A 26,114-nucleotide genomic window follows, 5' to 3' on the forward strand; every position below is an offset into this window, starting at 1 on the left:
GGAATTTGTTGCGTGTTTCCCATTCCCTAAGGCATGCTGCTGTCAAGGAAATTCAGTGTCTTCTTCATAGCAGTTCTGCTGGTGAGAAGTTCTAGGTATTATGTTTTGTTTGGTTTTGGTTTTTTTAAAGACAGGTTCCCTATCTGTCGCCTGGGCTGGAATGCAGTCTTACAATTACAGCTCATTGCAGCCTTGATGTCCCAGGCTCAAGTGATCCTCCCAGCTCATCTTCCCAAGTAGCTGGGACCACAGGAGTTTACCACACCACACCTCGGTAATTTTTTTTATTTTTTATAGAGGCAGGGTCTTGATATGTCGCCCAGGCTGGTTTTGAACTCCTGGGCTCAAATGATCCCCTGCCTTGGCTTCCTAAAGTGCTAGAATTATAGGTATGAGCTACCATGCCCAGCCACTAGGCAGTTTTGATTCTCTAGGTGCAGAACCCAATTACTCTGTCCTGTAATATTTCTCCTGACTTTTGTAACATAGTTGTACTCTAGGAAGTCACATTGTGTACAACACTTGTTAAAATCTCTGCTTTTTTCCCCAGGCAGATGTACCAAGTTAGCCATTTTAATACATAATGTAAAGCACGTACCACATATTTGGCCCCAATCATCAAAGTAATTGATGTAATCAGCTTTGTCCTGCTATCTTTTTATTCTCAGCGACTTTTCTGGAAATGAAGTATTGGTGCCGTGCTCTGCCGTGTTGTTTTGTTTTGTTTTTTAAAAGGTCATGTTGATTTGATTTATTTTTTAATCATCAGAAGCCAGGTAGCAACTTGTGGTATGTAAAGTACGTCCTTGTGCCCTAAGCTGAAGGAGCAGAGACCCACTAGCAGAAATGAGAGAATCAGGCTTTGGAGCTTTGAGGTATCTTCAAATCTGGTCTTCTGGTAACTAAAAATTTCTCGTCACTCAGCATTTCTGAACGTCAGGCGGGCAAAAACTAATACTTAAAAATATGTCCAGAAGTACTACAGGATCGTGGCTGTCTTCATTGTTAAAGTTTAAATTATAATCATATTTAGTATGAATGTATTCCTCTGCGTTCACATTTTTTATAATTAATTATCCAAGTGTAGAATGAATCATACCTTTCTGTTAGCCAGATTACTGGGATAAACGGATCCCAACCTTACCCTCTTTACCAAATAAAAGAGCTTCCTATAGAATTTCCTGGGTAAAAGACAGGCATCTTCTCTAAAAAACAGTGATGAATTCATCTAACTGTGTAGTGTTTAGTTTTCTTTAAGTAAAAAGTTAAATGAGGAATTGAGTGATTTTTCATATGCAGATTTTATTTCTTGATGATTGTGTCTGGCCTCGTGGAGGGACGGAGTGACTTTAGGTGGAATAACCGGATCTGTTTGCTCTTGAGAAGCAGGCGCGAGTCCACGAAGGAAAGGCAGGGAGACAGATGGCTGGCTATTGTGTTACAACCATCATCTGCTGGGCCCTGAGCAAATATTAAGTGAATAATATATATGTAATTGGTGTGAAAGTACAGTTGCAACATTTCTAATACGGTTTGGAGGAGGGCTACTTCTTGAACATTTGTGTTTTATAGAATGCTAAGTTGAAATGTTTTTGTTTTTAGGGTTAATCCATTTTAAACTGCTTTAAAGTGAACATTTTTCCTCCATTTTGACACCACTGTGCAATATTTTGAATTGAAATGGCCTGTAATCGCCCTTTTTTATTTTCCATAACAACATGAGCACTAAATTATAGCTGTGCAATTATGTAAACAATGGAAATGCTTCCAGAATGAATCCTTCCTTTTAAATTTTCATTTTGTGTAATTGTTGGAAGGTTTGGAGCCATAATAAACAAAATTATTTTACACATTTATCGCTCTAAAGGTCAATTATAAGGGAACTAAAGAAACAACACTATGCAAAATGAATAAACCAATTTCTGTTGCCATCACCATATGTTTTTCTTATCACTTATGGTTTTTCCAGTTACTGTGTACATAGCATTCAATTAAAGCGATTCATTTACCAGGCTGAATATGGTTTGTGTTTATAGAACTGTGCTTTGGAGGAGAGGAAACAACACGCCTCTATTTGAATTACCTGATTTTTTGCAAGATCAGTGATAAGAGACAGATGTTCTCACCAGTTACTTTCTCATAACCACAATCTTTTGATAAGCTGCAAATTCACAATTATCATCTTAGTGATCTTTTCACACTCAACGTATAGTATGCACTTGGACTTCTAACCAGAACAAGAGAAAAATACTGGTTTGGTGATCTGTTCACTATATTGCAACATTTTGCAGAATGAATTTTAATTTCTTTGAACAAAAGCATGTGAAAGATCTTTGTCTATGTGTCATATGTTCAACTCTCAAAAATAAACCTCATTTTATTTTAGATTCCATATATCATTGAGCCTATTGTTTAGTTTGTGGTTTAGTCTATTTAACTTGTGAAAAAGAAACTAATTCTTGCTATAAAACTAACTTGAACTTCTTTGTATTAAGTTCTAGAACTCCTAGAAAAATGAATCCTAGAAAATCTAAGATGATAATTTTCCTGTTTTTCTTTTAGTATTTGCCTTGTAAAACATTGTGGCTAATTGCCGTAATGCTTTGTTAAGAGTGTTGCTTGAAAGCACTAATTTCTAGAACTTTTGAATTTCTGGGATAATGTGTGATCTAAGAGGCTTGTTTGTGTGCCACCTTTGAAGTGTCTTAAACTATTCTTTCTGTAGATTCAGTTCACTGAATTATATAAACTACACCTGTAAAGTAAATTTTACAAAGTAAAACTCTTCAGAGTCCTTCTCTTTTTGAAAAATAATTATTTAATTGCTACTCTATTTACTTCTTTATGGCTCTTTTCATTTTACAAAGGCGTATGTTCTTATCTGCTATCCCATTACATACAACTCCGTAAGGGAGTATCATTCCATTTTATGGAAGAGAAGCATGAAGCTCTGGGTATGACTTGATCTGCCCACAGTCACACAAGGTTTTGAACCTAGGCCTCATGGCTCAAGTTCTAGAGTTCTTTTCACCATGCTAGAGTGCAGGGCTGTTTCTCACTAGCCATCTCAGTGGAGGCAGCGCTGAATAGCATCGAATCACACAGTACAAAGGATGGCCCGTTTCCTCCTCTCTGCAGGTCCTTGTGATACTCTTAGGTAGGCCAGCTGGAGTTGAGAGAAGTAGTTCTCTCACACCACCCTGACATTGCATTCTGTGCTCATATTTAACAAGGAGAGCTGGTCTCAGACCCAGAGTCTTCATCAGAGGATGATATTTTTAGCAAAAATTTAGCAGCATTGGTTACTATCATTGTATTACTTGAGTTACTTTTTACTTATGAGAAAGGATACACATAAGTTTTTCAGAACAATTGGGCCATTATTCTAAGCAAAGTAACTCGGGAATGGAAAACCAAACATTGTATGTTCTCTCTCCTAAGTGGGAGCTAGCTCTGAGTATGCAGAGGCATAAGAATAATACAGTGGACTTTGGGGACTTGGGGGAAAGGGTGGGAGATGGTGAGGGACAAAAGACTACAAATTGGGTACAGTGTTTACTGCTCGGGTGGTAGGTGCACCAAAATCTCACAAATCATCACTAAAGAACTTACTCATCTGACCAAATAGCACCTGTTCCCCAAAAACCTGTGGAAATAAAAAAATTAAAACATGAGTCACTTTGAAAACCCTGTTAGGCAAGTAATGTTCACTTTGGACAGGGAGATGGCAAAAGGCATGAGGGTTGCATATGAATGACTGATGTCTGAGAGCATCATCCTGTCCCATGCATATATAAAGCCCTGGAGGCTGTAAGGGAGGTTTCAGATTTTTATTATATTTTTCAAAGACTCCTGTTATAGCTGTGTCTTAATGTATGGTGGGGAAGGTGAAAGAAGGATTCTACTGAGTTAGGAAATCAGTGGGGCATTTTGTGGATGTCCTGCTGCTGGGAATATGCAGTGGCTCTTCTTTGAGTACCACATGGTTATTCCTAATTTTAAAATGTTATTACAAAGATACAATCTTCGAGTTGTTCCATTTCAGTGTGGAGAAGCAACATAAGCAGGCATATGGCCATAATTTGGCTGACTGGTCATATAGTTCCCTCTTTAACCCCCCCATTTACTCTCCCCCAGTGCTGTCTTTGGCGACTTCACACAGGCGCTGTGTCTCCTCAGGGCGCTGTCTTACGTGGGTGGCAGGGTAGGGTAGGCTAGCCATCTGTTATTTTGCCCTCTTTTTCCAACCTTCTTGCTCATAGTAGCAGGTTCCGTTGAAGTGATTGGCTGAAGTCCAGGGAGTGGGGGAGCCATGTGACTTTATCTCAGCTACATGCCTATCTACTGTCTTTAGCATCAGTATAGCAACTGAGTAATATTTTTTGAATGCCCTATTTTACAGATTATTGCCTTTATACGTACAAATCTTATGATGCAAAATGGATTCATTTACAAATTGTGGTGTTAGCTTGTTAAAGGATTTAGTTCATAATTCCCATAAATTTAGCCTAGAAAAGCATTTTTTAATTAAAACTCTAAATTCCAGTGGTGAAAATGGGCTTATTTGATTCAAATATGTGCTAAAGATTTTTAAAGCCCGCAAGCTTCAAGGTTTAGTTTCCCATCTCAACAGATGGAATTAACACAAACATAACAAAGTTAACATCATGGTTGTTTGCATTATTAATCTTCAAATGCATGGCATTCTGCTACCTTGCTAGCCAGGTTTGCACGAATCCTTTCATTGCAACATATGTCAACAGAAATGTGCTTCCATCTGCTGCCGGATAGCTTGATGCCTGATATTCCGAGACAAGGCCCAGCACAATGAGTACCTCTGTGAGTAATTACAGGTGTGTGGTGAGGAGCCTAGGGCATTAATCAGAGGCTTAATTATGAAAAAGGTGGATCTTTTGTTCCACTCTTGGATCCTGAGTTTACCACACACTTTCTAAACTGTAGCATCCATCTGCTCGGTCCCTTAGAATGTTTGCCTTGACTGATACGGACCTTAAAGTGTATCAAAGGACGTGATTAAAGTAGGCTTAAACATTAACCTGGAAGAAGCGTGGTTCATGGATTTTTTCCCTTCCTTCCTTCCTTTTTTACTTATCTATCTATCTGTTTATTTCTGGTGTAGGAAAAAAGTCTGCTGAAATGCTAAAACTTTGAATTAGTACTTGCTAAACTATTTACTATATGTGAACTCTACTGAATTAAGCATTATACAGTAATTTTAAGAATGTAAAGGTCAAGATTTGTAGAAACTAAGACCCATGTAAGGAAAAAAAAGTCTTAGGAAAAATGGTTTGTGAACATATACAAATTTTTTTAGGAAGATAAGTTGTTAAATAAAGTTATTTTTATTATGACAGACTTAACATGTTAGAATTTAGCATGTAACTACTGCTTTGCTCTAATGTGATACTGATAGAATTAAATCAGGATTATTTTTAAGGATTTTTAAGATAACCACACTGAAATCTAAGAAAAGAAACTAGGATTTTGTGTGTGTGTGTGTGTGTGTGTGTGTGTGTGTGTGTGTGTGTTTTGCTTCTTACTCTTATATTGAGACTATAATAAGTTGTGAAACTATAAGTCACGTAACTATATAGTCATGTAACATTTTAGTCAGTGGCAAACCACATATATGATGGTGGTCCTATAAGATTATAGTGCTGTATTTTTACTGAACCTTTTCTGTGTCTAGATGTGGTTTGATATGCAGATAATTTCCATTGTGTTACAATTGCCTGTACTATTCGGTATAGTAACATGTTGTGCACATCTTTAGCCTGGATGTGTAGTAGGCATCTATCATCTAGGTTTGTGTAAGTCACTCTACGATGTTCACAAGATGATGAAATTGCCTAACAGCACATTTCTTAGAATGTATCCTCGTCATAAAGTGACACGACTGTACTTCAGTGTGTGTTTTGATTAATGTACATGGCCAACAGCTGCATAAGTTTGTGATTTGTGGTTTTCTTACAAATTCCTGTTACACACACACACACACACACACACACACACACTTGCACAGATGGCTTCAGAGATGTGGCCTGGCCATGGATGGCATGAATGCTGTCCAGTGGTGGACCCCTGATCTGCCACAGGCAAGAATTAGATATCTGCTTCAGACCAGAGCCGGGGGTGAGGGGCATCCAGCCATCAGTGAGAGGCTATCACAGACACAGGAACACAAGGTGTCTAGGGCAGATGATACTCTTCACACTGCACACTGTGCAAAAGGCCACTAGTGCACTTTGTACTTGCACCGAGATCACACATATATTCAGAACCATGCTGATTCCCTGACCTTAGCATTTCACTCATTACAACATTACCTTCGCACTCTGCATATTCCCATTTCTTTTTTTTTTTTTTTTTTTTTTCTGAGACGGAGTCTCACTCTGTCTCCCGGGCTGGAGTTGCAGTGGCCGGATCTCAGCTCACAGCAAGCTCCGCCTCCCGGGTTCACGCCATTCTCCTGCCTCAGCCTCCCGAGTAGCTAGGACTACAGGCGCCGCCACCTCGCCCGGCTAGTTTTTTGTATTTTTTTAGTAGAGACGGGGTTTCACCATGTTCACCAGGTTGGTCTCGATCTCCTGACCTCGTGATCCACCCGTCTCGGCCTCCCAAAGTGCTGGGATTACAGGCTTGAGCCACCGCGCCCGGCCATATTCCCATTTCTTAACACATAAAACTATCTGAAGAGTGAAATTGTCCATCTCGTTGCCTACTTTAAGATATTTTAATGTAACTGTGTGCTTTAACTGTGGCAAATTGAAAGCTAAAGACAGGACATCTGTTTTGTGTTAGTGATAGATATTTGAGGGTTTTAATTGCATATTTACCTCGTTACTCCTGTAGCTTGTCCAAGGAGCCTACCTTTACATGGAAGACAGAAGAAATGTCTAGTCTCAGAGTCATGGTTTAGATTTTGCATAATTCATCTTACAACTTGGTGTCTCCAATCTCTCACCTTTAAAATGGGTACAATAACCCTTGGAGTAGCTCAGTTTCCAATATCTCTTTCATTGAAAATTTTCTGTGATCTGTGCTGTCTTAGATTATTATACAGTGGTCATATGTACCACTACAAACACTACTTTGGAATTTTGTGTTTGAACATTACAATTGTGTTTTCTTATCTTCCCTTTTAGGATATCTTAAACACCATCATAAGGCACTGTCCACCCCGCTTTTTCTCCCTGGGTTTTCCTGGCTTCTCAATGCTGGTGGGGGACTTCATCACAGCCGCTGCCAGGGTCCTTAGCACAGACATGTTGACGGTGAGTATGACAATGCTCAGCATCCCAGCTCCCAAGAGGCTTCACAATCGCTAACAAGGTTCAGATTTCTCCACTCTTAACAGGTGTTGACTCATTAGTGCAATGTGAAACTGGGCTCTCAGGGTAGATACCCTGGCAGCTGATGTGTGAAATTGTAGGATAAGATGACACACTGGTATTGGAAAGGCGTTTCATCAAAAGGCCAAAGTGTGAGAAATCATATCCTCACTAATATTTCAGCACATTTACACAGTCGGAAGCAGGACTTGTCTCTTAGAATATTATTAGCATTTTCCAGTAAATGTTGGCACAGACATAAATGTCTAAAATAGAGAGTTTTAAAATGTACATTAGCAGTATGATTTTTTAAAATTAAGTCTTGGTTATTATAAGTCTCATAGAAAATATTTTCTTAAAATGTTAGAACACTAAAATCTTAACTAGAAGTGAATATGTATTCTCTTAATAACATGCCAGAATACCTTGGCAGAATTTTTGTAATAAAAAATTGGAAGTGGACTAAATGATCAGTAAGGGCTGCAGAAAAATTTATTTTTACTCTCTACATTTACCTTTACTACTAAGACAGTATCTTTTTCTTTTCTTTTCTTTTTTTGTTGTTGTTTTTCTTTTTTTTTTTTTTTTTTTGAGACGGAGTCTCACGCTGTTGCCCAGGCTGGAGTGCAGTGGCGCAATCTCGGCTCACTGCAAGCTCCGCCTCCTGGGTTCACGCCATTCTCCTGCCTCAGCCTCCTGAGTAGCTAGGACTACAGGCGCCCGCCACCGCGCCCGGCTAATTTTTTGTATTTTTAGTAGAGACGGGGTTTCACTGTGGTCTCGATCTCCTGACCTTGTGATCCGCCCGCCTCGGCCTCCCAAAGTCCTGGGATTACAGGCTTAAGCCACCGCGCCCGGCTGTTGTTGTTTTTCAAGAGACAGGGTCCCATTCATTCTCCACCCGGGCTGAAGCGCAGTGGTGCTATCATGCCTAGATCACTGTAACCTCAAACTCCTGAGGTCAAGTGATCCTCCCACCTCAGCCTCCTGAGTAGTTAGGACTGCAGATACACACCACCATGCCTGGCTGATTTTTAAATTTTTTGTAGAGATTGGAGTCCCTCCATGTTTCCCGGATTGGTCTCAAACTCCTAGCCTTAAATGATCCTCCTGCCTCAGCCTCTAAAATGTTAAGATTACAGGTGTGAGCCACTGCACATGGCCAAAGCAATATCTTAATGCCTTTTTGAGAGAATACTGTTATACATTTAAAATGAAAGGACCTTTTCCATTTGTGCTCTTTAAGCTGTTACATATTCAGAGTTATTTTTGCCTCTTCAAATGGTATAAATAAAATTAGCTTTACTATTTGCTACGCATTGGTATCGAAATCAGTGTGGCCATCCAACAACCTAAAGCTTGTTTGATATGTGATTACTTTTTCACTTTACTTATTTCTTCTTTTCAGGGTAAATTCAAACTTCAAGCCCTTGGTTTTAAATTAAACTGTTTAAAAATACTTCCTGTAGCTGGTATTTCATGTTGGTGCTTTCACACACTAACTTTTTCTTATAAAGATAAATTAGAAAACAAAGAGAAGTGAAAAGAGACAGGAGCAAAAGGGAAGAAAGGTAAAAGAGAAGAAGAGGCCAGGCATGGTGGCGTAAGTATAGTTACAGCTATAGGAGACTCAGGAAGCCGAGGTGGGAGAATCACTTGAGATCAGGAGTTTGAGTTCAGCCTGGAATCGCCACACTGTCTTCCACTATGGTTGAACTAATTTACACTCCCACCAACAGTGTAAAAGTGTTCCTATTTCTCCACATCCTCTCCAGCATCTATTGTTTCCTGACTTTTTTTTTTTCTTTTGAGACAGAGTCTTGCTCTGTCACCCAGTAGCTGGGACAACAGGCACCTTCCACCACACCCAGCTAAGTTTTGGTATTTTTAGTAGAGACAGGGTTTCACCGTGTTAGCCAGGATGGTCTCAATCTCCTGACCTCGTGATCCACCTGCCTGGGCCTCCCAAAGTGCTGGGATAACAAGCATGAGCCACCATGCCCGGCCTATTGTCTCCTGACTTTTTAATGCTTCTAACTGGTGTGAGGTGGTATCTCATTGTGGTTTTTTTGATTTGCATTTCTCTAATGACCAGTGATGATGAGCTTTTTTTCATGTTTGTTGGCCACATAAATGTCTTCATTTGAGAAATATCTGTTCATAATCTTCACCAACTTTCTGACGGGGTTGTTTTTTTTCTTCTTATAAATTTGTTTAAGTTCCTGCCAGGCTCGGTAGCTCATGCCTGTAATCTCAACACTTTAGGAAGCTGAGGCGGGCAGATCATGAGGTCAAGAGATTGAGACCATCCCGGTTAACACAGTGAAACCGCGTCTCTAATAAAATTTAAAAACATTAGCTGGGTGTAGTGGCACACGCCTGTAGTCCCAGCTATACTCAGGAGGCTGAGGCAGGAGAATCGCTTGAACCTGGGAGGCAGAGATTGCAGCGAGCCGAGATCGCGACACGGCACTCCAGCCTGGGTGACAGAGCGCGACTCCCTCTAAAAAAAAAATGCTTTAAGTTCCTTGTAGATTCTGGATATTAGCCCTTTGATGGTTAGATTGCAAAATTTTTCTCCCATTCTGTAGGTTTTCTCTTCACTCTGATGATAGTTTCTTTTGCTGTGCAGAAGCTCTTTAATTTAATTAGGTCTCATTTGTCAATTTTGGCTTTTGTTGCAGTTGCTTTTTGTGTTTAGGTCATGAAGTCTTTACCAATGCCTATGTCCTGAATGATATTGCCTAGGTTTTTTTCTAGGGTTTTTATGGTTTTAGGTTTTATGTTTAAATCTTCAATACATCTTGAGTTAATTTTTGTATAAGGTGTAAGGAAGGAGTCCAGTTTCAGTTTTCTGCATATGGCTAGCCAGTTTTCCCAACACCATTTATTAAATAGGGAATCCTTTCCCCATTGCTTGTTTTTGTCAGATTTGTCAAAGATCAGATGGTTTTAGATGTGTAGTGTTATTTCTGAGGCCTCTGTTTTGTTCCATTGGTCTATATGTCTGTTTTGGTACCAGTGCCATGCTGTTCTGGTTACTGTATCCTTGTACTAGAGTTTGAAGTCAGGTATCGTGATGCCTCCAGCTTTGTTCTTTTTGGTTAGGATTGTCTTGGCTATGTGGGCTCGTTTTTGGTTCCATATGAAATTTAAAGTAGTTTTTTCTAATTCTGTGAGGAAAGTCAATGGTACCTTGATGGGAATAGTATTGAATCTATAAATTACTTTGGGCAGTGTGGCCATTTTCATGATATTGAGTCTTCCTATCCTTGAGCATGGAGTGTTTTTCCATTTGTTCGTGTCCTCTCTTATTTCCTTGAGCAGTTCACATCCCTTGTAAATTGTATTCCTAGGTGTTTTATTCTCTTTGTAGCAGTTGTAAATGGGAGTTCACTCATGATTTGGCTCTCTGCTTGTCTATTATTGGTGTATAGGAATGCTCGTGATTTTTGCACATTGATTTTGTATCCTGAGACTTTGCTAAAGTTTCTTATCAGCTTAAGGAGTTTTTGGGCTGAGAAGATGGGGTTTTCTAAATATACAATCATGTTATCTGCAAACAGATAATTTGACTTCCTCTCTTCCTATTTGAATATGCTTTGTTTCTTTCTCTTGCCTGATTGCCCTTAAAGTAGCCTTACAGACATACATTTGGCTAATAGTACAGTAGCCCCATTTTATCCTCAGTTTCACTTTCTGATATCAGTTACCACAGTTAGTGGTGTCCAAAAATATTAAATGGAAGGTTCTAGAAATAATTCAGAGTTTTAAATTGCACACCATTCTGAGTAGCATGATGAAACCTTGAGCTGTCCTGGCCCATCTTGTCCGGGACATGGATCATTGCTTTGTCCAGTGGATCCACGTGGTATCTGCTACGCACCCATTAGTCACTTAGTGGCCATATCTGTTACCAGGTGGACTGCTGTGATATCACAGTCCTTGTGTTCAGGTAATCTTTATTTTACATAATAGCCCCAAAGCGCAGGAGTAGTGATGCTGTCATATTGTTATTATTGTTCTATTTCGTTATTAGCTGTTATTGCTAATCTCTTACTGTGCTTAATTTATAAATTAAAATTTTTTCAAAGATATGTATGTATTGCAAAAACAATAGTATATATAGGGTTTGGTACTATCCACAGTTTCAGTCATCCACTGAGGGGTCTTAGAATGTATCCCCTTTAAAAAAGAGGGAACTGCTGTATATGAAAAATGCTCAAGATCACCAGGGAAATGCAAATTAAGATCACAATGAGATAATTACCTCCCTGTTAGGATGGCTTTCACCAAAAAGACAAAAGATAAGTGTTGGCAAGGATGTGGAGGAAAGAGAACTCTTGTACACGTTAAAAAAAAAATTCTCCTTTTATTTGAATTCATTATATATTGCCTAGATTGCAATATATAATGTCCATTTATTGCTCCATTCCCTCTGTGATCACCACTTACCAAAACAGTGATTCTTCCTTATTTGAGGCCTCTGACAGAAAAAACTAGGATGAGATTTGACATCACAACCAACACATCCCCAAAGACACAAGTTAAAAACCTATTGATAGGGATCAATATGTATATTAAAACAATATGTATATCAAAATATTACATTGTATATACTTTAAATATATAATTTTTTTTTAAGGTGGAGTCTCACTCTTTTGCCCAGGCTGGAGTGCAGTGGCACAATCTCGGCTCACTGCAACCTCTGCCTCCTGGGTTCAAGCAATTATCCTGCCTCAGCCTCCTGTGTAGCTGGGATTACAGGTGCCCGCCACCAGGCCAAGCTAATTTTTATATTTTTAGTAGAGATGGGGTTTTACCATGTTGGTCAGGCTGGTCTCGAACCCCTGACCTCCTGATCCACCCACCTCGGCCTCCCAAAGTGCTGGGATTACAGGTGTGAGCCACCACGCCCGGCCCATAAATTTTTATTAATTATACTTTAGTAAAGCTGGAAAGAAAGAATCAACACAATAGAGACTACTCAAATCAAAGATGGTATAAAGATAAATGTAAAGGTCAAATTCACATAAAAAAGTGTTGCCAAGGTAGGAAAATAAATAACCAAGAAATAACCAGAACCTGGAAAAAACACAAACTAGAAAATGTGGAGGGAAGAAAGTACTGAAATATAAACCAGGAATGTGCTTCAAAAAATTCAGAAAGGATGAAATACAAAACCAGCTTGCAATAAAGAAAAAAGTGTTATGTTCTTTGAAACTACAATAAAAGAGACATGAGTGCCTTATCTTTTAAGCCTTTTAAAGGCATCGAATTTGCTTGGTCTTTAACACATATATCAATGTTACATAATATTATATACATTTTTCTTTACTATCTGCCTGAGGTATGATAGTAGGAATAAATGTTACAGCCATGAATTGCTTTTTAATTCTGTTTTCAAATATTGCACATGAGTGTTTGGGTTAGTAAATGGTTGGGTACTGGGTATGCTAATCATACCATTTTTTCTACACATTTTCATCCCCTTGTACACTTTCGGTGGGAAGGTAAATTGGTACAGCCATTATGGAAAACAGTATGGAGGTTTCTCAGAAAGTTGAAAATAGAACTACCATATGACCCAGCAATCCCACTTCTGGGTATATATCCAAAGGAATTGAAATCAGTATGTTGAAGAAATATCTGCACTCTCATGTTCAGTGTAGCAGCATTCACAATAGCCGAGATATGAAAGCAACTTAAATGTCTATTGACAGATGAATGGATAAAGGAAATGTACATATCTCCAGTGGAATATTATTCAGCCTTCAAAAAACAAAGGAAATTCTGTTGTTTGCAACAGCATGAATGAACCATTTTTCCAAATGAAAGAAGCCAAACTCAGAAAGACAAATACTGTGTGGTGTCACTTATATGTGGAATCTAAAAAAGTCCAACTCCTAGAAGCAGAGAGTAGAATGGTGGTTCCCAGGGGCTGTGGTTGGGGTGGAGGGAGATGGGGTGATGTTTCTCAGTGGTCAAAAGTTTCAGTTATGCCGAATGAATGAGTTCTGGAGATCTCAGTGTGGTCACTATAGTTAATAATACTATATTATAAACTTGAAATTTTCTAAGAGAGTAGATCTTAAATGTTCACAACTCACGCATAAAGGAACTAACTATATGAGGTGATATATTAATTCACTTGTTTGTGGTAATCATTTCACTACGTATATGTATATGTATATCAAAATATTATGTTGTATATACTTTAAATATATAAATTTTTATTCATTATACTTTAGTAAAGTTGAAAAAAAGAATCAACACAAAATTAATGAAGTAGCCTTCCAAAATGTTTTTTTAAAAGAGAGAGAATATGAATGAGAATGTGAATCTAAGAGTTACATGAAGGAACCACACTCTGAGTGTTAGTACTTTCTTGTTTAAACTTGAGGTTAAAATTGTAGAGGAACTGGTGAAAGGTGTTTGGGCTGGAGCATACTTGCTCAGTCAGAATTTTCAGTTAGCACAAGGTAATTACCAGTTTGAAGTACCCCTGCTAGGTAGGTCTGCCCCACTGAGGCAGTAGGGGAGGGAGATGCACAGATGGCTTGCCCAAGTCACCAAGAGATGAGGAGAAGCTTGTGCGCAGCAACATTATTTGTAACGGCCAAAACCTAGAGCCAATCCAAATGCCCATCAGCAATAGAAACAGATAAATTATGGTGTGTACATAAGATGGATTATTATATACAATGAAAACACAGGATCGGTTACATAACATAATGAATGAAAGAAGTCAGACACAAAAGAACATATACTCTAATTTCATTTATTTAATTGAAAAACCAGACACAACCAATCTGTGGTGTTACAGCAGAATGCAGTTACTTTGGGGGAGGGGAGGCTATCATGGGAGGGGCACAAAGAGGACTTCTGTGGGTTGGTAATGATATTCTTCCTGTTGTCTGTCTCTACGTCCTCAGGGCTCCGACCTCTGTCATCACTTCTCTCTCTGTGCACTCCACAAAGACGCATGCATTCAGTTCCTCTGAACACATCTGAGTTGTCATCCCAGACTTTTCTCTCCTAACCTCAGGACAAGCATTTCAAAAACTCTTCTTCAGAACAGTAATCTCCCCAGATACTCTGGGGGAAAGGGAAGGAAGAAAGCCAGGTTCATAGTCAAGTAATTTTGGGAAATACACTTCTTCACTTGGAAATTCACAGCGTACAGTAACACGTTAAACGCTTCTATTTAATTGTGCTTAGACAAATGTCTCTGCAACGTCTTTTTCCTGGGAGTCTTTGTTTTTGCCCTTTTACAGTTGCTGTGGCCCTAGTGGAACATACTTTGGAGACAACTGCTTCTGACCCTTTCAGCCTCCCGTCTCATGGGCACCTGCCTCTTCCCTACTCAGCTGGCTCCCTCACCCACCACCAGCCTGCCTGATTTCTACTCCCCTCTGTGGCCCTTAGCAGCAGTTTGTTTTAGGTTTCTTAAACATCCTGAGCAGAACCAGTCCTTGCCTCATCCCATAGAATAGCTCTGCCGCGCTTTATATTGCCTTTTATTTACCTGTGTACTTACGGGAACCAAGCTAGGTAAAAAATGAAGGACTGGGCTCCCGTGCTATGTTGCTGTCCTAGCAGGTGCTTCACTGAATTGTGTATAGCTGTTATTTGCCTCTCCTCCCCTACCTCACATACCGTGCCTCATCTCTCTGAGAGAGTAAAACTCTCTAATTTTATAGCCTAAGTGCTTAACTATAGGCTCAGTCTGGACCTGGGGCTAGATGGCCTCAGTTCAAATCCAGGGTGATCACTTAGGAGCCATATGGCATTGAAAAGCTACTTAACTTCTTTGAGTGTCAGTTTTCTCACTGGAAAATGAAAACAATAGCCTCTCCTTCATTGGCTTGGTGAGGGGACTTTATGAGGAAATGCCTGTACAGCACTTAGAAGAGTGCCTACCACAGAGTGAGAACTCCTTAAATGTGAGCTTTCATTGTTTTAATTATTACATAATAGTAGACAGATAGATGGACAGATAGGTAAGTAGACTGATGACAGACCTGTGTAATCCCCTATTCTTGGCTAACCACAGCTGCTGTTGTTGACTGAATTGAAATCTAGTGAAATGCCTTTTTTCTTTTTTTTGAGACGGAGTCTCACTCTGTTGCCTACGCTGGAGTGCAGTGGCACCATTTGGTGCAACCTCCATCTCCTGCAACCTCCATCTCCTGGGTTCAAGCAAGTCTCCTGCCTCAGCCTCCTGAGTCGCTGGGATTACAGCTGCCCACCACCACGCCTGGCTAACTGGCTAGTTTTTGTATTTTTAGTAGAGATGAGATTTCACCATGTTGGCCAGGCTGGTCTTGAACTCCTGACCTCAGGTGATCCGCCCGCCTCGGCCTCCCAAAGTGCTGGGATTACAGGTGTGAGCCACTGCACCTGGACGTGCCTTTTTAAGTATATACCTAATTCTAACACTGGGCAAATAAGAGAAAAGTATCTCACTAGATATAGTGATATAGTATCTCATCATATGTTGTTTCATAAAGTAGTTCTTGGTGATAGACAGGAAATGTGATAGTTTGTCTTCTCTTTCTACCCTCTGATAGTTACCTCCATCTCTACTTCTCTTATGAATTCTCCTTAATTGTTCTTAGCAGCAAAATGATACTAAGTTGATATCCTTTACCCTGCTTTGTTGAGAACATTAGCAGTAAAACAATGTAAACAGTCATGACAGAGTCATTGGCCTTTCTAATTCTGAATGAATCTGCACATCAGTTTCCACAACACTTGTTTACCTCCAAGTATAGTGATATTTTCCATTCCTTAGAAATTTGTTTTTCCGTTTAGGCAAACCTCTTTTGCTTAAATATTCACCCGGAAGAGAATAACTCGACCAAGTTTGGTATTTTTTATCTAGGATGAAGAATAAAACGTCGCTTATTTAATGTTTCTAACTTACAAAAAGAGAAATGTGTGTGCTTCTCTTCCTTATGTGCAGGCGCCTCGTTCAGAGGCTGTCACTGTCCTTGGCTCTCTGGTCTGCTTTCCAAATACCTACCAGGAGATTCCTTTACTGCAGTCAGTGCCAGAAGTAAATGAGGCCATTACAGGAACTGAAGATGTCAAGGTACATAATGCATTTGACTGTATCTCAAGTTTAGCACTTTTTATAATTCTGGCTGTATGATTATCTCTTCCATTAGTATATATTAATCTGCGTATTCCTGAAATTTTGTTGTATCTTTTAAATGTTTCAGTAGGTGTTTTTAGAAGGCTATTCGTGGGCTATACATACGTTAAATTCAGAGCATATTGCAGTTAGACCTTATAGCTATAGCTAAAGCAGGTGTTTTTTGTTATACCTGTTTATTGGGCCTAGGGATCATAATCATGTAGTGAATTGCCTTTGGTAATAATTTTATTAACTTAATTAACTGCATTAGTGCATCAAGTTAATTTATAAGAAATAATGGAAGTAAGCTAAATACTCAATCACATTGTTGGCCTGATTAAATATTACTAATAATTTGAGATTCTAAATTATTTATTGGCAAATAAAAGTAAGCATTTGTTCTCTCCTCAGCTGACTTTGAGGTAAACAAAAATGCTTTTAGAATCCCAGAATCAATCAAACTATAAAACATAATTACAGTATATAATTCAATGTACAACATTTAATTCAATTAAAGTAAAAGAAAACCGAGATTTTCCTATCTGGAAGTCTCATTTGCTTTATACCAGAAGCGCTCCACTCCCACGGGCTGAATGGCTTAGGGAGGCCCTGTGGAGACTCCCATCCTCCACCACCCACTCCCCCAAGCCCAGTGTTCTTCTCGCCTCAGGCTCTCACTCATAGATGAGCTCTCTGAGCTCCCTGGTTGAACTTCAGTAGTTCCTGGCTGCCTGGAACATGGTCAGAACATGTGGGAAACCAACTATGACAAAAAGTTTTTATTTTACTTAATTTTGTGTTTTTAGCATTACCTCATAAATATTTTACTGAAGAATGCCACAGAAGAACCAAATGAATATGCAAGGTAAATGTTGAATAAGAGGTAAACTATTTTAGAATTTTAAGATACACATTTATGTGTAAGTAGTTAATGTTACAAAAGAAAACACTTATTCTTTCACATAGCTCTTATACAGACTGAAAAGTATAGGAAGAATGATGCCAGGAAGATGCTTTGCATGATTATTTAAAAAGGTATCATTATTAAGTAAAAATTGTAAAGTGCAGAAGAGTATACATAATACACTATTTTGTGTGAGAAAAAGCAAGATTACAAATATAATCATGTATCCTCTAATTAATTTTCAAGAAGAAAGAAAATGAAAATATAAACCAAATATTTATAGAAATATAAATATATAAATATAAATAGTTGGTGTATGTGTAGGGTAGTGACTCTCAACCAGTGACGATCTTTTACCCCAGGAGACATTTGGCAGTGTCTGGAAACATTTTGGCTGCTTCTGCCAGGCATCTGAGGTAGCCAGCAACCTATGACCAAGATACATGAGGTTTTCTGAGCCACTTATGTGATAAAAAGTTTCTGCCTCTCCTCCCAAGGTGAAGACCAAAGCTGGGAATGCTGATGGAGGGGAACACCTGTCTCCGATCCTCAATTTCAAACCCCATAAGGTCACCAGAAGCCCAGCTCAGCCTCTTACTCCCTCCTAGGAACGGTTCATGTTCTGCTCCCTCTGTAGCCTCATTCCAAGACAACAGCCCATCATTCCTCACTGCCTTATCAGCTATTTGATGATTTTAAGGGTTTTTTTCTCTTGTATTTTGTATAATTTCTTTGGTTATCTTCAGTAGATGGGTTAGTCCAAATTTCCTAGTCTGCTGTTACCAGAAGCTAAACTGATAATAATTTGCAAATATTAAGCTAACATTGTATTTTTGGATAACCTCAACTTGGTTTATGTGATACCAGACCTGGTTTGGCTAATATTTTGTTCAGGAAAATTGCTTTTATATTGATGGCCTGTAATATTCCTTCCCCATCCTTCGCTTATCAGGTTTAATTATAAGGTTATAAAGTCTCACAAAATGAGTTAAGTACTATTTCATTTTCTTTCATTGGAAAGAGTTTTTACAGAATTAGAATTAATATTCTTGTGTTATTTAGTAGACCTTGGTGGTAAAACTACCTAGGTCTAATATTTTCTTGATGAGAAGATTAACCACTGACTCATTCTCTTCAGTGATTTTAGGGCTATTAAGGTTTCCTTCTTCTTTTTTTTTTTTTTTTTTCTTTTTTGACAGTATTGATGAACCAAACTTTTCTAGGAATTAGCCCATTTCACCTAAATTTTAAAATATACTGGTATATGAGTTATCTCTATTATATTTTATCTCTTTCACTTCTATGGTTACATCCACTTTTTAAATCTCTGACACGTTTTTTGTATCCTCTGATTTTCTGAAGTAGTCTTGCTAAAGATTTGTCAATTTTATTAGTCTTTTCAAAGACTAGCCTTTGGTCTTTGTTCAACTTCTCTATTGTATATTTGCTTTTATTTCCCACTCTCTGCTCTTTTCTATCCTTCCTTTTGTTTTCTTTACAATCTTACCTTTAAGGTTATATATTATTTTCTTACCTTTAAGGTTATATATTTAGTATATTAATTTCTCCTTTACAGATATAAACATTTAAGACTACATGTTTATTGCTAGTTACTACTTTGTCTGAATTCTATAGGTATCTTTTTGTTACTGATGTCTTAGTTAATTGCATTATGGATCAAAATGTCTTACAACAGTCTGAAATTGTTGAAATTTGCTTAATGACCTACTAGGTAGTCAGTTTTTGTCAATATCTCATATAAACTTGAAAAAAATGTATGCCCTGTTCTTTGTTGGGCATAGTGTTCTAGTTGTGTTTATTAAATTTTTTTAATCCTGGGCTTCAAATATTCTGTATCCTGTCTGATTTTTTTTCATCAGCTTGATCACCTTCTGGAAGAAAAATGTTATAATCTCCTGCTATTTTGGTGTGTTTATGTATTTCTCCTTATATACTGTCAAATTTTGCTTTATATATTTTGAGGCTATGTGATTAGTTGCATAAAAGTTTAGAATTGTCCTATACAGTGAATCAAATATTTTATATTTTTTTAGTGACTCTTTATTTCTAAGGAGGATTTTTTTTTATCTTAAAGACCACTGGTTTAGTTACTTTTAAGTAATACTTTCTATTCTTTTTAATTAACCTTTTCATATTCTTCTTTTAGATATCTTTGCAAAAACTGTATATATCCAGATTTTATAATTTTATCCCATCTGATCTTTATTTTTTAACTGAAGCTTTAGGTTCATTTTCATTTGTTATAATTACTGATCTGTTTGGATATACTTCTTTTATCATATGTTATACTTTATTTTTAATAGGAAAGAAAGATCCAATTAAAAATAAGGTACTTCTTTTATTTCTCCTTTATCTTGCCTTCATTTCCCCATCCCCTGTTTTTCTTTCTTCTTCTTTTTTTTTTTTTTTTTTTGGATTTTTCTCCATTCTATTTATTACCTCAATTGTTTTTAAATCGTAGGCTCCCTTTCCTTCTTTTAGAGGTTATACTAGATATTTGAACACGCATCTTACCAAGCCTGCAGTTAGTCTCTCGTTACTCTCTTCCTGAACAGTGCGTGTTCCTCAGAACATAATTCCCTGATTTTGCTCCTACCTCACTGAACTTTCTCCTTTCTGTCCCCTTTGCTGACCTTTCCTCCTCTACCTAACCTCTGATGAATGTTAGAGTGACTCAGGGTTTAGGGCTGGGCCTCTTCTCTGTATGACTTCCTGGGTACTCTTATTCTGATCAGCCTTTAAATACCATCTTCCCTCTGATTTATTTATCTGCCTCTTCATTGAGCCCCTTTTATACTCAGACTTATATATTAAACTGCCTACTTGACATCTCAACTTGAATGTTTTAACACAACTATAACTGCACCCTTGAGTCTGCTTCTGACCCCCCTACCCCGCCTCCGAGCTGACTGTCCCTCAGATTTCATCTCACCACATGGCCCCACCATTCCCCCAGGTTTTCAGTTAAGAAATTTAGAGAAAACCCTTGATTTCTTCTTTTTCCTACACCTACTGCATCTAAATCATAAAGTCTTGGCAATTCTTCTTCCTCTCTTTTTAGTTCAGAAAGCCAAATTTCTGTGGAGTTAAAAACAGAATAGAAATGCATATGGCATGGTCAGCTTTCTGTAAAGAGTATCTGGTCCTAGCACATTGTTTAGAGGAATTAACAGTGAAATTTATTTTGAAAGTTGTATTTAAATATACTTTAAAATAAAATATAGCATTTGTTTTATGTTTGTGGTAGGTATTGTGCATATTACTGTAAAGAAAACAATTACAAACTCCATTTTTGGCAGTTTCCTCAGATTTATGTTTTTTATTCTTCCTCAAAAATATCTTGAAACAGTAAAATGTAATAACCTATTAGTTTCAACAAAACTAGATAAGCTGGGCACAGTGGCTCACGCTTGTAATCCCAGCACTTTGGGAGGCCAAGGTGGGTGGATCACGAGGTCAGGGGTTTGAGACCAGCCTGACCAACATGGTGAAACCCTGTCTCTACTGAAAATACAAAAATTATTTTGTGGTGGTGGGTGCCTGTGGTCCCAGCTACTCAGGAGGCTGAGGCAGGAGAATTGCTGGAACCCGGGAGGTGGAGGTTGCAGTGAACTGAGATCGCACCACTGCACTCCAGCCTAGGTGACAAAGCGAGACTGTCTCAAAACAAAAACAAAAACAAATCAAAACTTAAGTGGTACATGGGCTGTGACAATTAACAGAAAATATACCATTCAATTAAATATTTAAGTACTAAACCATTATCAATATTTCTATTTGTCCTGAAAATTGGCCTATTGAGGATTCTTTATCTTTCCTTTCAAGAAGACATTCTGCTAATAAATCTACAATTTTTGCTATTTTGTATAAATAGATTTAAAGTGTTTTGTTATTTGAAAATACCGAGAAAGTTTATTAAGTTTCATGAGAGTTTTCCTCTGTTTTCTTCTTTTTAAAAAGATGCATTGCTGTTTGCTCCCTTGGGGTCTGGATATGTGAAGAGCTTGCACAGTGTACAAGCCACCCTCAGGTGAAAGAGGCCATCAATGTGATAGGAGTAACTCTGAAGGTATTACCAGTTTGTGGTGCTGATTGGACATTAAGCCATATCTGAGGCATTTAACAGTTTGAGTTTGAATTAGCCCCATCTTTTTTATCCCCCAAATGATAGAAGGATTGTGATTCCCATTGCATGTGCTGCGAGGCTCCCGGGAGGGGCACCGACGGCTGCTCCCCTGCTGGCAGCTGCAGCCCAGCCACCAGTGTCTCGAGGTTCCTGGACCAGTGGCCAGATGGGTTCCTCTGGTGGCTGGGAAGCTCCTGCTGCAAAGAGGACACCTGTCACCTGTTGGTGCGAGTGACAAGAGAGTGGGGTCTCGTGCTGTGGCCTCTTCAGCAGGCCTGGGAGAGACCTCCACAGCTTCTATTTAGGCCCCTCAGTGTTTACCATCTGACTGAATCTTGGGCACTTTAAGGACATCTTTCTCTCTTTGTTCTGTTAATGAGAAGAAGAACTGCCATTCCCTGGGCACTCACACTAGGTCGGAGTAATGGCGAACTCTAAATACTTTTGTTAATCTTCAAGACAGCTCTGCAAGATAGATGTTGCAATTTCTGTTTTATACCAGAGGAAATCAAGGCCCAGAGAAATTAGGTCACAAGCCTGAGGCCACACAGGTGTAAGTGATGGAACCAGCAATAAAAGCAGATCTGTGCGGCATTAAAGACAAGCTTGAGCTTTCACATGTGCTGTTAGGCTGCCTCTAAGCCAAAGCTCAAATCCTGCTGGGTCCTTTCCTGGGTCCTGCTTGGAAATGGTGGTAATAAATAGCATTGCCATTATCACCCTTAGGGAACCAGTGAGTGCCTGGTCTCTGCCACGCGCTGTGCTGAGGGTTTTATGTAAGTTTTTAGTTCAGGGGTAAGTGTCCTCAGTTTACTGGTGGAGAAACTGAGGTGCAGGAGCATTCAAGGCCCTAGAATGACCACCTCACTGAACCAAAGTTCAACCCCTGAACCATCCATCCACCTAACACCAGCATTCAGGCTGCTGCGTGCCCTTCTGTGCTGCTGCCACACGCAGCTATAATAGCAACGGCACTTACAGCTGACGCCTGGGACAGTCGCCATCAGGCCAGCAACAGTCGCTGTTCCACCCTTTGTGTATTATCTGCTTCTGCGCATAGGATGACCAGCCAGTGCTGTCTCCCACCCTTGGCTTGGCGTCTGGCCCCTGCCTGACCAAACTCAATGCCTCCTGTTCCCCAAGTACACCCTCTGACCACCCCCATTGCTTCATCCTCCCCCATTTCTCCTCCACAACACCTGGGAGTGGAGGTGGGGGTGGTTGTTGTATTATGGGAGCTGGAAAAACACTTGCTGCTGATCCCTGTGATGAGGAATGGACAAATTATCCAACCACAGTATCACAGAAGAGTGCCCCTCCAGCCAGAGCAGGGTGCTGACCGCTGACCTTTGTCAGCAGATTTAATCCTCAGAGCTGCCCTGTGAGGGGAAGTGTCAGTGCCACCTCCACTTCACAAATGAGGTGGATGAGCTGACTAGGGACCAAAGGAGCTTGCCAAAGCCAAACCCAGAATACTCTGGCCACATGTGTGGAGTTTTGCACAACTGAGGTGTGTAGGACACCTCCTGACTCCCAAAGCCTTGGAGAAATATTTACATATAATTTATTAAAGTGAAAACAAGTTGGCTATAAATTGTATATCAATGTAGATCCCAATTCATTTTTAAATACTCTTTTTCAATTCTAAGATCTGTTTTTAAATTTTTAATTTTTCTTAAATCTAGAGGTGTATAGTTAATGTAAGGCGGTTCCCCCATCTCTATTCCTTCCATGGAAAAACTATTAATAACTCAGTGGTGTGTTAGATTGAAGGAGATAGACACACACAGACACACAGAGTCATGCATCACATAGTGATGGGGATACATTCTAAGAAAGTGTCACTAGGTGATTGCATTTTTGTGTGAATATCATTAAGAGTATTACAGAAACCTGGATGGTTTCTGGACTTTGTGGGATGGCTTGTTGCTCTGAGGTTATAAACCTATACAGCATACTACTGTACTGAATACTGTAGGAACTGAATATTGAATTGGAACACAATGGTGAGTACTTGGGTCTCTAAACATGTCTGGACATAGAAAAGGTACAGTAAAAATATGGCACTATAAACTTATGGGACTAGTGTTATATCTGCAGTGCTTACCAAATGTTTCCAAAAACATTGTTAGGAGGTACATGACTGTATATGTGTATCTCTGTATAATACAGAAAAGAGATAGAAAATGCTAACAGAGTAGAAGGATAGATAATCTTTCTGCAACTTTTCATAATTTGGGGGGAAAATATAAGATACCAGAAAAACAATGTGGTTACCACATACTGAGCTCTCCCTCTGTCCGCTATCCCAGCACAGCATAGAGACTGTCCTGCTGAATCCTCCCGCCTCTGGATAGCAGTAAAAGGGAAGAGGACTGAGGAAGGTCAAAGAACTGGCTCCAGCTTGAATTGCTAAGAAAGCAGAGGGATCAGGATGCAGCCAAGTTGTTGGGTCTTTAACCATTATTAATAACAGGAAACTCATTGACTTAAGTCCTGGTCTCTGAGGACACCTCCCTCCCCACTTCCCTCTTCCCCTGCCTCCCTCTAGTTCCCATGTTGCTGTGGCAACTGGGTTGTTTTACCTAAGGACATAGCACATAAATCAAAGAACTGAGGACTGGAAGGGAAAGAGTTGCTACAAGGAACAAGAAGAACAGCCACCACTATGAGAACAGGGGATTCTAGGAGGCTTTGGGGTTCTGCCAGGAGGGAGAGAAATGGAGAAAGAGGAGGCAGTGGGGTCATCGGCCCCACCGCCAGCTGAGCCTCCGCCTGCTTTTTGGGTAGCGGAGAGTGCAAGCCCTGGCAGGGCTTCCTGCTTTACGGGCTCCACGTAAAGCCAGTGCCACCTCTCTTGTAAGAACCCTTCAGAAATGCCCTGCAAAGGTGACCTAGGTGTGCCCTTGAATGTGCAGAGCATTCCACTCAGCGAGGCCTTGCTTGGCTGGTTTGTTTATGGTGGGCATGGGGTGGTTGGGGGAGGTGGTTCTAAGCCATAGCCATACTCACCAACTCTTGTGAGCTGTCCAGCCCTGCTCCTTTTCCCACCCCGTCTTCTGAGACATCACTGACTTTCCTCCTTCTCCTTACCCCATTGTTGTTTCTGGCTTTGAGTCCTGCCAGCTGTACTTCCTTAATGCCCATTGAATGCCCATGGTCTGTCCCACCCACTACCCAAGTCCATCCCTCACACAGCTTACCCTGCCAATATGGAGTCTCCTGATCAGAGTCACCAGTCCTAGACTGGCCCCCAAAGATCACTGTTCATACCACTGTCAGCGGGATATGTCCACACACAGGCTGACCAGTACAGCCCCCAGGCTGGAGCGCTCATCATGGCTCTCTGTCGGTATTCTGTGACTGTATGCTGGCGAAGTGAGAGAGCAAATGAATGGCTTATTTCATCTCCACCATTCCCCACTCCTTCATTACATGTCAGTAACACCACCCTGCTTGCAGCCCCCTGTATCTGACCGACCTTTCCTACCTTGGTGCCTGGGCCCTGCCACCCATGCCTGGAAGGAGACCCCACATCCCCCCTGCGTTCTTCCAGGAGCAGCTTAGCTCTCCTCTCTTTCCACGTTGCCGTCTCTCTGCCTGTTTTCCCCCAAGCCCCATGTCCCATTACTCTCTGCCCATAGCCTTTTTGTCTTGTCGGTCAGCTCTCAGAATTTTCCCTTATCTGTTTCCAGCTTCTTGAGTTCAGAGCTTTGCCAGCCTTATCTTTCCACCTGGTGACTCTACCACTGTGGTGCAGCAGCAGCACACACAGTGCCCGCTCATGTTCTCCCACTCCCTCCGAGTTTCATCTTCACCTTAGGCACACCACGCACATCCTTAAGGGGGGCATGCTAGGCATTAAAGATATAGTGGTGAACAATATATGCAGGAAATAACAGACAAAAAGGTCAGCTCTGATAGCCTGTAATGCCATGAAGGAGATCTAATAGGGGAATAGGATGAAGCTGAAGAGCTGAGGGGGTGGGCCACCACCCAGCTCTCGGGGCAGTGTGGTGGCCTGAGGGAGGAGATGACATTTTGTGCCATAATTTGAAAGATATAACAATGCAAGCCACATGCAGACCTAGGGATTAAGTGTTCCAAGCAAAGTTTAGAAGGAGCAGGTGCAAAGGCCATGGGGCCAAAGCAAGCCAGAGTGTTTGAGAGATGGAACAAGGCTGGTGGAAATTGTATCGTCTGGGATGTGGGGTCTCTGTGGCCAGGGAAGGCTGTGAAGAGCCCCTGAGTGCAACTACTACAGCCCTGGGTTTAGCTAGTGCCTCTCAGGTAGGGGTAGTCAGTAACTGTTTATTCTGTAGAATTAAAAACCTTTCCCTTTCTTCTTCCTTATTCTATACATTTGTCACTGAGGCACTGAACATTGATGATGGTCTGCTTCATGTGGCTTAGAGTGAGGTGTCCCTACACCAGGGTCAGTGACGAATTTTTCCTGCCGTACATAATGAGTTATGGATAATGGTATAGCCCCATGTTCTGGCCAGGGAGAAGAGCAGAGGGTGCCCTTGTCCCTTCTATGCTCTCCCAGCATGAAAAAGTAAGACCCTT

General features: G+C 40.0%; 1 protein-coding gene across 7 annotated transcripts in view; it reads left to right on the top strand.

Annotated features, from left to right (window-relative positions):
• Window positions 1–26,114, top strand: part of RALGAPA2 (Ral GTPase activating protein catalytic subunit alpha 2) — a 322,744-nt gene that overhangs the window by 158,280 nt on the left and 138,350 nt on the right. For all 7 annotated transcript variants that reach the window (XR_013398579.1, XR_013398580.1, XM_015149541.3 and 4 more), the window contains 4 exon segments: window positions 7,167–7,295; window positions 16,321–16,449; window positions 17,301–17,359; window positions 21,380–21,488. Coding sequence is in view for 5 of the 7 variants with exons in the window: in XM_015149541.3 (XP_015005027.1) it covers window positions 7,167–7,295; window positions 16,321–16,449; window positions 17,301–17,359; window positions 21,380–21,488 (426 nt within the window). In the remaining 2 variants the exon portion in view is untranslated.

This window comes from Macaca mulatta, chromosome 10 (genome assembly GCF_049350105.2).
Source record: "Macaca mulatta isolate MMU2019108-1 chromosome 10, T2T-MMU8v2.0, whole genome shotgun sequence".
Taxonomy (NCBI): domain Eukaryota; kingdom Metazoa; phylum Chordata; class Mammalia; order Primates; family Cercopithecidae; genus Macaca; species Macaca mulatta.